The following is a 13,903-nucleotide window of genomic DNA, read 5'->3' as shown; positions in this document are numbered from 1 at the left end:
GAAATGAATTCTTCAACTGACTAAATGATAAATCACAACAATTGTTTTCCTTATGCACTTTCAATGTTATTTTTATATCCTGAAAAAGGACGAAGGAGTGAGTAAATTTTGTTGTCCAACAAACTTGACCTGTAAAAAGGTTTGAAGAATACGTGTTCATCAATCAATTCTTTCTTAGGTTATTGTAGAACATACAGACGGACAAAGACTATGGCCTTCAGTAAGTGAAAAGTGAGAACTCGCTAACGCTCGTTCAATTGAGAAGAAATTCTCACAAGTCCAATATAGGTTTATTCGAAGTCTTAAAGCTTTTTTGTATTTTGTTTTTGGAAAATTAATAAATTCATTCATTTCATTCAATAATATTATCCTTGTTCTTCAAAATATTATTTATTTCTTGTCCAACCTAACAATCGTATTCAAATTATCAAAATTGATAAATTGAATGAATGCAAGAAAATTTTCTCTTCAGTAGAATCTATTATTTTTTATTGTAAAAATCTACAATACTTAGCAAGTGTTTTCTAATAAGCTGTTAATCGTCAATATACTTCTATTCAACAACGTAATAAACCTACACTTTCTTCACTAGTTTCTGCTGCGTTGCACGAGGATTTTACCTATTCAGCATTGTGTTGTTTTCCAGATTTAAGGCTGATCTCGCTTGTTTTTAATTATAAATTAATATTCTTTATTGTCACAAAATGCTTAAATAGCGTAACATAATCTTCGTGGATAAAATTGTCGAGAGTAACCTAATGATGATTAAATAGTTGAAAAATTGCAAAACTTACGCTTGTTTCTCTAAGATAATCAGCGTCGTGAGGGTCTTGAGGGTCACCAGTGGAGCGTTTCTGGGTGGTGAGTGTCTTGGGGCCGGTCACTCCCAGCAGCTCCGGTTGAAACAAGCTGAGCGGTGCAATCAGACATTCATCCGCCATCTGCAATCAACTCATAATATCAATAAATACATACCATACCATACCATACTGATTGCTATGTAATTCCTTTTTTTGTTATATGTATTCATAACTTTTCATGACAAATAATCAAATAATAAACGCTTTAGAACACATATTGAATTTGTAGACACCTCCTTGATTGAAAAAATTGACTATAATTCACATCAAAACTGCTTAGCATATGTGAGATTGTATTTTCATTTCAATATAAAATATTCAATAGTTGATTATTGTCGGTTTGCGAATGTCACTTTCCGTTTTTCCATTATTATGTCTTAAAAATGAAGATATAAGAAGAGAATCGAACATGGAAAGCATAAGGAGAAAGATGGAAAGCATAAGACTACGCTAGTTTGGACACGTGAAGAGAATGAAAAAAGATCGGCTGCCAAAGAAAATGGAAGTGACGAAGATTGAAGGAAGGAGGCCAAGAGGACGATGGAAAGACACAGTGGTCAACGAAGTGGAGAAGATAGGATACAGATGGTGACAGGTTGAGGACGAGCGATGGTGGGAAGACCGAGGGAGATGGAGAGGCATTGTTCATTGTTCCCGGCACTAGCTAGAACGGGATATGGATGAATTTGATAATTTCTGCTTATCTTTATTATTACTAGCAGTTCTGCGAACAGTAGACCTCACTCTTGAATACAACTCTCAATCAAATGAGAAGGGCCAGTAAGTACAGTATATTGTGAAGATTTAGCCATGACATCTATTATTTTCTCCATTGAAAGTGCTAGAGACACTGTTTGCAGGGACACCGGACTTATCAAGGAGGTACCTTTATATCGTCTCCATATTCACAATATAAACATATATTACAACTTTTCTAATACTTAATTATAAGAAATCGGTCAACTGACGGAAAAATACAATATGCAGTAGTCAATTTAGATGATGAATCGTCTCACAGACGATGGTGAGATGGAAAATGATTCTAAATAAGATGGGTTTGTTGGTGACAATGACAGGAGGTTGCTAATGATGTTTTTCATTAAAAGTGGATTCAATGTTATGGCTTGTTATGCCTATGCAGAATGTTAATGCTCACAAATCGGTTTCCGACCTCATACCAAAAGGAAAACAAAAGACTTGACACTGTAGAGCGACACAAAAATGCATACAATACAATAACTATTGTACCTGATAAACTGAAAATTCAGTTAAAAAATAACTTAAATAATAACTGATAGTTATGAATAAAAGAAGTTGGAGATTAAAGAAATGTTTAAGCTGTTAAATATTGTCTACAACTAAAATAGTTGTTGATTTATTAGTCGATTCATTTTTATGATTATAAAAATTGTCCACAACTAAAATAGTTGAGTTATCTGTAACATAGATAATAATAGTTATTTATGTATTGATATTAAAGATTTTTTAAAAATAATTTATCCAATTAATTTGATAAATCAATTTAATAATAATAATAAGATGATTCAATATTATTATTATTCTAAATAGTCATAATGATAATTTTATAATGATCTATTATTAGAATAAGATAAAACAATTAGTATCGTCTGTAAAAAAATCTGGTCGGAACGAGATTTGAACCTGTGTCCCACAGTGTGAATAACTACGCTCTAACCGCCTTGGACACCATGCCCTGGTAACAGTGGTTGCGAAAAAGTAGGAACATGAATTGCTGTATCTTCAAAGATACTTTTGAAGTTATTCTACGGTTTTTTAAATATTACAAAAAAAAACCGGAGGTCTTACCAAAAATCGTTACACATACGTTTCTGCGCCTTGTTTCAAAGAGCTTGCATACCAAATTTCATCCAAATCGGACAATAACTGCGACTATAACTGCGGTACAAACAGACAGAAGCCGATCGAGTCGAAACTCAGCTTCGCTTCGGTCAATTATTATTATTATTCTTATTATTATTATTATTTCATCCACTGACCACCTGTAAAAGGGGTATAAGGATTTGTCAATTAGTCATTACTCAAACAGTAACATGTTATCTATATTCTTAAACCTCCATCTTGAGGTTTGTGGAAATCTTTATATTCCTCCACTGGGTAGGCACATATGGATAGCAACTCTTATTTCAATAAACGTCTGAAAGCTTTACCTGACGTTTCTTTTATGTGAGTTGGCAATAAGTTGTACATCCGTATACCTGAACTCTTTACCCCCCTCGCTCATACATAGTACTTCGGTGTACATCATCTCTCAAATTATAACTATTTGCTTCATTTTTTCAACTAAATTTTTGTTTGTAACATCTAAAATTTTCATCATAATTTAAAAGTTTAGTTTTTTATTACATTTTTCAAAGTTTTCCAATTTAATAATACATTATGGAAATTAAAAAAGTCAATGTAGCAGTGTAAGTAAATTGCTTCAGAGAGACAATTCAAGTACGGTAATTGTGCTGGAATAAATGGTATTGACTGCAGTTTGTTAATACAAAATTTATCACTAGTAGAATATTTATTGAGAATCGATAACAATAGGCCAACCATATAAAAAAATTACTGAAGTAAATTATGTTAACAATGGAAACATAGATAACATATGATAACAATTATTCTCAATAATAAATTAAAATACTATCCAATCTAAGGATACAGCTAAAATAAAATATTTGAAATACAAATTGAATGCAGCATTACCTGAATAGTGTATTGAACACTGGTAGAATTCGGATGCTGTACAACAAAGGACTTTTCCGATGAGCCACAAACATCGAGGTTGATGTGACAGCAGTCATGCTTTAGCTGCTGCAGCAACAGGGCATCCCTTGGGCTCTGGTTCGGATCACACGCTTTATACGGAAACGCACACTTTTGCAATAGCCAATGGAAAGCATGTGTTATGTCACCTAAAATCAAAATAAAATCAATAGTATTTCAAAGAAATAAGCTGCTGTTAATCGATATAGATTAATTATTTTTTGTCAGAAACATTGTAGTTTTTTTTAAATGGTACTTGGATTTTTAATTTCCAGATGAATAAGAGTAGCCCTCAGAAAAAAGTTAACATTGTGCAATGCATGGTCAACGTCAATAGGTATAAGACATGACTACATCTGTCATGCAGCTTTCCTATATTTCAGAGTGTGAAGAAGTGGTGGTAGCACGGACATTTGTGGCATGCACCCACCATTCTAGGATGATGTCATCCGTGATCAGATCGGAGTGGGACATGAAAGGTGTGTCCCTGGCTTGATAATTTCGAAGATGCAAAATTAGGCCACTTTCAAAAAGTAGAAGTGTTCCACATATTACAAAGAGTATTGATTGGAAATGAGGATATTTACATTATTAGGTAAATTTGAAAAAGATGTAACTCACAGTAAATCATACAGTAAAATCGCAATGTTAAAGTTTATTCACTAAAAAACCCACAACAATAATGCTTCCTAAACAACAGCTGGATTTGGGGGAAATTGCGCAATAATCGAAATGGAAACAAAAGTTTCGAGTGTTATGGAGTACTCTGTATCACTATGGCACAAAATAAAAAAAACCTAGGTTTAGAAAGTGAACGTTTTGATTTGAAGTTGTCCAATAACCCAGAATCATTGTTCGAAACAATCTGAGTTTTTCCCACACAAGGTAATAATAATATTTATTTATTTAACACAGTAAAGTTTCAAACTATACAATTGAATATCGTCAATATTATGGCATAGTTACATTTACATAGGCTAGTTACATTTTACAGTGTTGTAGTTGTATTTAAAGTGTTGTATTTTACAGTGCTGTAGTAATATTTTACATCGTCATTCAATAATAATAGTCACACAACAAATCATTAACACCATAAAATAAAAACATTTTTCTGAAAAGTAAGGTACCTGAAAGGTTACAGGTTTGCTTCTGTTACATTTTCAGAAGTTACATTTACAGTTTCCTTCTCCATCGAAAAATTGACAAGAACAGATCTTATTTTGATACTTTCTATATTTGGTTGATTAGCTACTCGTCATAATTTCAATTTTCAGAAGTGAAAATGTTGGAAAACATTCACAATAAGATAATCAGTAATTGCATGATTCCTTAATTTATTCGAGTTTATATTGAAGTTTTTATTTACCTCCGCCATAGCCTAGCCTGACTCGAGTGGCTGGATGAGAAATGCCGTCTTCTACACACGACACTGACGTTTTCTGGTGGCCGACGTCAACCACACACGCACACCCGAGACCTGCGCCAAATGTAGCCGCCACATGGTCCTAATTTCAAATAACAAGTATTCAAGTGAAACATAATCCATGAAAATACAACAGTATGTATTATATTTTAGATTATAATCTTTTGATCAAAAATTAGTTGATGAGTATAATAAATTTATTTGGTGATGGAAAGCGCAATATAAATTTACATTTGAAAGCAACAACTAATTGTATAGCAAACCTTGTGTGGATATAGTGAGGTCCACGTTATAATGGCAGTATTTGATTGGAAATGGTGTTGCTATCATTCTACAAAGCGCTATCCTTTTTTGTTGCTCCGAAACGTTGCCAGATGGTTTATTAACAATGTGAAAATATAATCAATTGACAAAATATTTTTTAATGTCAATTATGAAAATTTATCAATTAATCATTGGAAAATAAATGTTCTTAGCGAATAAAATATGATTGATCAAACAACCATGCGCTTGACGAGATTTGAATTCAAGACTGTTCCGGCAGTAGTTGACTTGACTTACAGTACGCCACCGCAGTCCACTCTTTCAAACTAATTCGCCATGCCTTAATTATTTATTTGAAATAAATTTGTTCAACTGAAATGATATTTATTTGATCATCGATAGGTGACTTTCTGAACATTATTTATTAATAGTTAACCATTTACAACACCTATAATTGTATTCCATCAATGGTGTGACATAATTTGAATTCAATTGAATAATTTGAATTACCTGTATGAGGAAACAAGCTCCAAATCCCATATTATTCAACAATAGAGTCATCAATTCTCTCAGATAGAGGCGGTTGTATATATCAGGTATAATTAGAATAGCTCGGTAACTCTGAAAAATATAAAGCAGAACATATAATAAACCACTTTTTGCTTTTAGAAAAAACGACTAGCAGTCAGATATTTTACAATAAATGAATTAATCACTCACTGGACAACGAGATTTTTCTTGGTTGATAAGATGGCGGAACTGCCGAAAGATCTCGTTGTCCAGTGAGTGATTAATTCATTTATTGTAAAATATCTGACTGCTAGTCTGACTGCTTAATTCATTTATTGTAAAATATCTGACTGCTAGTCGTTTTTTTGTAAAAATAAAAAGTGATTCAATAATAAGCAGTTCGTGATGGAAAACAACATTGAAGAATATAATAAACATTGACTTTCCTAGAGGAATATGAGTGAGTATGTAATAATGAAATATTTCTTTGGAAATTATTGAAGTTCCTTACTTTGAAATCTTTATGCGATATGCCGAATTTGTACTCGAGAATGAAGCTCCAAATTGCTTGTAGATCAGCCAGGACTGCAGTCAAAGATCCTCCCACTCCGTTATGTACATTCAAATCGCCACGTTTTATCGGAAAATGTACATTAAAGTCTAACGCCGGATCAAGGTAGAGAACCTGAAATTCAGAAAAAAAGCTATGTTATTATTATGCTATTAAGTATAGCATATTTGCATTTTTCACTTTGGAATATTTTAATTTTTCTCAAATGTAAGCATAGGTCGGAAAGGTGTAGTTTGACCTCTAAGTATATTCTCCATACTGTGTATGGACTTTACATATTAGCATCACTCTTGCATGTCAAAATAGACATAAGTCTATGTTCTCAAGAAGAGAGGAAGTGCACACCTACAATACTCGAGGGAGGACCAACTTGGATGTTCCACGCCGTCGACTGTCTAAGGTTAGGGATTGTTTTCTGGTGCTGGCAATCAAGATGTTCAACTGCCTGCCACATCCAGTGAAGGGGCGCTCACCTACAGCGTTCAAGAACACCCTATCAAGGTGGCTCATTGTAAGGAGCTTTTATTCTTTAGAAAATTGTTCAATGATGACTATGCTGGTCTGTGACGCCGCCATCTATGTGTTAAATACAGTTTTAATTTTTTACACGATCTATCCGGGGAAGCCTGGTCATCGATCACGATATTGGATAAATTGGATATGAATTTTACATGTGAATGCCAGGTACAATTTATACGAAAGTTCATATTCAAGGCTGGAAATGGGATTTTCTTCTGTTTTATATATGAGTCACAGCAAACGACCAGTGGCCAATAATTTCTTTACAAAAGCTTGAAATTTAAATTGTGTTGGTTTTTATAAAATACATTTCTTCATTTTTAAAATGTAAAGGCTATTTGAATGATTGTCTTAAGATGAGGAAATCTTGTAGGTCTGCCTATTTTATGTATTCATATTACAAATTGCGTTGAATCTATATATACATTGAATCACATGGGTTTCTATTCAGACTGTAATCTACATTATTATTGATTGGTTGTCACCTCATTGCCGACGACAATGTTCTTCTCGGGTTTGATGAACTGGTCGGAGGTGGAGCAGGGGGTGGTGACAGGTGCGGGTTTGGCTTGTCGGTTGAAGGCGGCAATCTGCTGGGGTGGCGTCGCATAGCGTCGGCGGCCGTCCGACTGCAGACATGACTGCAGAGTGTGCGAGATCTGCAGTCGAACCTCATCCATCTCTTGCGCCACTTCTGTACTCTGCAATCCAAACACTCACTTCGATTAAAAGGAAAGATAACTCTTTATAATTATATTACTTATATCTGATGGGATGATTTATTAACTTATTGGTGTAGTGTACTTTGTTCTAGATTGATGTAAACAATAAAACTTGATTTGATAAAGATATTGATGATTGATGGTGCATTGAGTATTTTCTGTTGTATCAAAGCATATTATATATTAAGAAATTAGTTGTAGGCTATAAGAGGAGATGTGGTATGATGTTGGCAATTAATACCACTATATATTTCAAGATTCAAGATTTTATTCGCCATTAAGTACAGTACAGTTTTATCTTATGCTTATTTGAAAACACTTTGTATGATATGATAAGTTTATACTTTTTTTTACAAGTGGTATTGATAACATCAATGTATTTTTCTTGAGGAGAAAGATTTTCTATGTCTTTCGTTTGTGCATGTCTTTTCAAAGATCATTTGGAATTGGAATAGAATTTTGAAATAGACTGACCCATCTAGAAAAAACCCGAGTCTATACTTAATTCATGCAGACGAACAAGCTCGAGTCAAGAAAACTACGATAGATTATTGCCATGCCTGATTTGATGGGTCTTTACTAATCTAACACTACACTTTTAAAAAATCAAAGAATCAAACAACTATAATAAATAGATCAGCTAATAGAATCACTCATAATAGGCAAAGAAAACAACAATTTCAAGTTACTTAGTTGACATTCTTCATCTGATTTGGGGCGCATTACTATCTTTCATTCAGATAGTAATACGTCACAAAACCAAAAAATATCAGTCAAAACGTAGATTAAACGGCAAAAACTCAAAATTAAAAAAAGCCCAAATTTTCGTCGATAACAAATCACTGTATTATTAAAGCTTTCTTTATCATTCAATTTTGTAAACTTTTTTCACTGCACTACACTGTCGTTGATGTTTACTTCTTGAAGGGGTGGAACATGAACCGCTTAGAGGTTATCTAAAGATAACAATAATTGTCTGTACATGGTGGAATACAATTAAATTCAATCAGGACATAGGACAATATAGAACATAAAAAATAAAACGACATACTACTACTTGAGAAAATGAATAGCTAAAGCTCTACTTCGATATCTAAAACGATTTCAAAGTTATTTACATTCAGAGATACCAATAAATTATAGCCTACAAAAATGGAATAAATGAGTACATTAACAATATGGAAGATCAAAAATTTCGAATAAAAGTTTTAGATGTGTAAGAAGATTTTACTGTAAGTGTTTGCTAAGGGTGGCAACTGACTGTAAAACATGCATGTTCATCACGCACACACTATTGTGTTCGTCATGTTTGTTTTTTATCATCGAGAGGCTTCCAACATAACATAAACAATAAATAAAACACTGAAAAATAAAAAATGTTAATGATCAAAAAATAATTTAACCTCAAATAGAGCAGCGAAGAAAAATAAACAACAAAAAATCAAGGATACAAAAATTAGCTCCGCTAATCGGTGGATTATTGTAATCATTCTAATACGCTTAGAAACTTTCCATGCCCTCCAAGAAAAACATAATTTTTAGTTTCTTCGGGATACGCTAAGCTACGTTGCTAGACGCAACCACTGTGTCTAACATCCAATGCATGAGTTTGTTTCAAAAGGTACGCTGCTCTACACTTAAGGAGCCCCCAAAAAAAACTATATATCTATTCAATGGCAGAGCTGGTAGATGAGCCCTTTTTCTGCAACACTAAGTACTGCCATCATAGAGAGATTAGAGTCTAAAGGATGAGACTCGCTGAGGACGCTGACACAGTCAATCTGGTTCCCCTAGTCAACGACGAAGAATTCAAGTATTAAATTAAGTATGTTATGTTTGAAGGGACGGATTCAAGGATCCAAAGAGTCAAAGAACCACACACGTCAACCGGAGCTTATTGTGTGTCCCAAGTACGTTAGTTGGGCAAACCAATACCTGTGTCCTTTACAAGAACCAGGAGTTTTTCCCTATATTAACACCTTATTCATCACCTGGTTGCTTGCAGTCAAACAGAGCCCTTCTCCTTGCCCCTAGTCTCTCACAATCCAGTGTGATAAGCTTGGCAGTCTCTTCAGACTGATTGGTCCTCGTGACCTACGTGAGTTCCACTCCTGGCCTTCTTTGTAGGTCCTTCCGCTGAAATTTCCTCTAGAGCGCCTGGCCACCATGACTCAGCCTCTTGACCCACATTTGTGCCTGGAATTTTTCACCCATCTTTGGTCTCATGGGTTTATTTCTTCAATTTATCTCTTTTAGCCCCTCCGAAACGTTGCAGGGTCAAAAGCCTCACCTCTCCCAAGAGGTTTTGTCTGAATGGCCGCCCTTCTTTGAGCAGTTGTGAGGTTTGGTCTCTCCACCCGCAAACTTGTGACCTAATAATAATAATAATCGCCTTTATTGATCAAATATACAACAATTTGTTACAAAAATATTTCTCTATAAGTATTAGATTACTGGCATTCGTACCATGGATAAGATCCGTCCGGGGGGAGAGGAGAAAGATAATTATTTTTCCCTTTTTAAGTTGCAAAAAGTTTACATTAATTATATTTAAACAATATGGCAAAGAAGTTTTTTTATTATTATTATTGCAAAAGAAGATACGTTTTAAGAAAACTTTAGAAATGGAACTCCTAGATCAATGAATACTGTACTGCCAAGTAGCCCTACAGTAGCGGCTAACATCTCTCCAGTCACTGCCATTCAGGTACCTCTTCAGCTCCTCTCTCGACAGCAAGCCTCTCCTCAGGTAAGCGCACCGTATCTCGCGTAGTATGGGGCATCTGGCGACGAAATGCATCACATCCTCTTCTTCCTTCCAGTTGCACAGGGAGCACAGCTTCACTGGCTGATTGAACGTGTATCTGTTCAACTGGATCAGCTCTGTTCGCGCCTTGAAAAGCCATTTGATTAGTGCGAAGTCTTCCTGCTCACTGATGTAACCGGTGCCTTCTAGCTCTAGCTCGCAGTAAAGGCAGGTGCACTCACTTCTTAGCCGCTTTATCTTGCTGTCAATTATGAATCTCTCCTTCATCCTCGTCAATAAGCTGCTTATAGAGACATTCTGCGAGAGTATTTCCGCGGCATTGATGCCGTGCTGCCTTTCAAGCACATCCCAGTTATTGACAACAAAAGTCCCTGTTTGTGTGACCTCCAAAAATAATCTGGGATATCTAGCAATGGGCAGTTTCATGCACCTTCTCATGTATTTCACATGCAATTTCACTGTATACAAGAATAGTAGTAGACATCCAGTTTCCAAGAGTAGGGTAGAGTCTGGCCCACAAAGGGAGGCTGAATACTTTTTTAATGAAGAGTCGTTGCACCTTTTCTACAACTTCATACATCCTTGCACCCCACACTTGAGCTCCATAACACAGAGTGGACCTAGTTACCGCATCAAACACATTGCATTTTGCCTTGAATGATATATTTTTTGTAACAGCAGCCGATGATCATGTTCAGGGTGATTTTTGCCGAAGATAATCTTTCTTTGAAGTGACTAGCAAGAGATAGCTTGGAAGACAGGTCAATTCCCAGATATTTGTAGTTGTTCACTACCTCAATCACTTCATTATTGTATCTCCACACATCATGTCTTCCTATCCTACCACCTTTTCTGAAGATAATTATTTTTGACTTGGCCAGATTCACTTGCAAGTTCCATTTTACACAATATGCTTCAAGATTTGCTATCATTCTCTTCAGACCTATCCTATCTGGAGCAAGCATCACTACATCATCAGCATAAGCCAGGAGTTTGATGCATACATTCTTTATATTTATTTCTCCAACAAGGCAATCTTCTAAATCATTAATAAACAATGCAAATAGAATCGGGCTCAATAGGCATCCTTGCTTTACACCTGTGGTTGTTTCAAAATCTCTTGAGAGTCCCTGACTTCCCAATACTCTAGCTGATGATCCATGATATAAATCTCTTAGCGCTTTCAGCATTTTTGATGACACACCAATCTCAGAAAGCTTATACAAAAGAGAATGTCTGTCTATTCTATCGACTTGTGACGTATTTGAGTTCCACTTCTGGTCTTTTCTGTAGGTCTTTCAGCTGAGGGAGGGGTGATATTGCCTCTAGGGCGCCTGACGCTTGGCCACCCTCGACTCTTATTTTTACCTAGAGTTTCACCCATCTCTTGTCACCCAGCGTCACCCAGTCTCTTGGGTTTTTCTTACCCCCTCCCCCCAAAACTTTGTAGGGTTGAAAACCTCACCTTTCCCGAGAATTTTTGTCTGAATGACAACCCTTCTCCGAGCAGAGGTGAGTTTTGATCTCTGCACCCGCAAACTGCTCGTTTGCACTATTGCATTCTCAGGCATTCCTGGAGATTCATGCTTCTCTGGACTTCTGAAAAGCTCATTTTCCTTCTCCAGATGGGATGGTGTGATTGAGCTTACGGCAGATCCCGATGGGTTTGAAGGCAAGGCAACTTCTGGAGTTTCCTTGGGGTTTGGTTTGTTCATGTGGTTCCCACGAACAGCCAGGGAAGTGGAGTCAACCCAGACAGAGCCCCGCATGTCCAAACAAGACCAAATACTACAGGAGGGCGCCTGGTATCCTGCAGGCACCGTTAGAGACAAGACACCATATAAATGCATCACCCATCAGCATCACACCTTGGGTTGGCCTAAGAAAAAGTAAGAATATGACCAAGGAAGGCCTACAGATTGGAAAAGAAAGAAAGAATGACACAAGCTAAGTCAATGAAAAAGTGCCATTCTTGAAATGAAAAGTTCTAAAGCACATTAAGGAGAAGAAGGGTGGTTTTGGAAGAAGGGCTTTGGAAAGGGGTTTGCGTCCCAAGTCAAGCAGGGATATTGTGGGTTTATTCTGGTTTCAACAAATTCTTGATTATGTTGTTTACTCAATGGTCCCCTACTGGCGACGAAGACAACACAAGTAACAAGTAACCCACAGGTGGCTTAAATTAAGTGAGTATCCTGGCTCACTAGCAATTTCTGAACCACTCCAAAATTTTATTTAAGTAAGTAGCCTAGGTATCCTGGCTCACTAGCGGTTCTAAACCACTCCAACATTTTGTCCTCTTCGGGCACTCAAACTGCGGATGCATTGTCTTCTTCAATGTTATTCCCACATTCAACGCAGGAGTAGGTCAGGTCCCTAATGACTATGTAAAGCTAGTTATTTATCACTATTTGAATACTATAAATCAGATTATAAAATCATCTTATAAGCGTATTCATATCTGAAATACAGTCATGTATACAAGTTATGATGAGTGTGTAAGTGTCTTCAATTGTTTAATTTAAAGACCCAGTTTAAATTAATGGTTTAAAGACCCAATTGATAAAAATAACATAATTGAAAAAATGCATTATTTTTATTGTTTGTATGTTTAGTTTAAGCATTAAAAAATATTAATAATATCTACCCTCTTGACTGTTGGTGGCAGAAGGAGGTCATGATGTGATTGTCCACCTATCAGGCGTTTTCTGGCAATGGCATGCAGTTCTGTGTGTGGATTCACGTCTGATGCTCTGCCGATCTGAACGTACAATGATCCAGGATGTATTATGATTACTTTATGGGCGGGGTGCTGGAAACGTGAAAAAAATAATGTAAATATTAATTGAAACCATTGAGGCATGATAAATATTATTTGACAATTAATAGAGTGAGATGTACAAACTTGATGTTGTCAAGTAAGTCACAGCCAATAAGGATAAATTACACAGATAATATTATAAAAGTTAACTTATTCATTTTTACTGGTTTCTACTATGTTTAAGTATCAAGTATATGAGAGATTTATAAATTTAACACTGAATTAAAACTTTAATTATAAAGATTAGGAAAAGCCGGTGAAAACAGTCAAAATATCAATTAATCTGAATACTAAACTAATAAACAAAATTATGGCTTGCAATAAGTAATATAAAGAAAATACGACAAAATGTATAAATACCAACAGTAATAATAGTTCTAAACGTAATTAGCCAAATTCTAATATTGAAACGCAAACTGTACCAATGAATCTAACCTCAAATGTGCTCACCTCGTTATAAGTAGTATCCTGGAAGGTCATCCTTTCAATATTTTATTTTTTTAGAATACGATCAAGTCATTGAATAAAAACAATCTCATGTTTCTTTTATTAAACAGCAAAATATAGTCAGTTCTAAACAATTGAAAACATCAATATTCTCAGCATGTTCGTTTTTGCCCGCTTGTTTGTCTGACAATGACAAACAAGGAAACAAG

At 35.4% G+C, this 13,903-nt stretch overlaps 1 protein-coding gene across 1 annotated transcript in view; it reads right to left on the bottom strand.

The window, feature by feature from the left end:
- The window catches only part of LOC111051209 (actin-related protein 8), a 19,100-nt gene extending 5,197 nt beyond the window's left edge, over positions 1-13,903 (bottom strand). The window contains exons 1-8 of the mRNA XM_022337665.2: positions 13,698-13,903; positions 13,074-13,238; positions 7,426-7,641; positions 6,362-6,535; positions 5,851-5,961; positions 5,020-5,158; positions 3,594-3,802; positions 795-941 (exon numbers count right to left, since the gene is read on the bottom strand). Coding sequence (XP_022193357.2) covers positions 795-941; positions 3,594-3,802; positions 5,020-5,158; positions 5,851-5,961; positions 6,362-6,535; positions 7,426-7,641; positions 13,074-13,238; positions 13,698-13,727 — 1,191 coding nt within the window. The 5' untranslated portion in view covers positions 13,728-13,903. The remainder of the gene's footprint in view (positions 1-794; positions 942-3,593; positions 3,803-5,019; positions 5,159-5,850; positions 5,962-6,361; positions 6,536-7,425; positions 7,642-13,073; positions 13,239-13,697) is intronic.

This window comes from Nilaparvata lugens, chromosome 7 (genome assembly GCF_014356525.2).
Source record: "Nilaparvata lugens isolate BPH chromosome 7, ASM1435652v1, whole genome shotgun sequence".
In the NCBI taxonomy this organism is placed as follows: Eukaryota; Metazoa; Arthropoda; class Insecta; order Hemiptera; family Delphacidae; genus Nilaparvata; species Nilaparvata lugens.
Note: the sequence above shows the minus strand (reverse complement) of the source record. Positions and strands in the feature narration are given on the sequence as shown.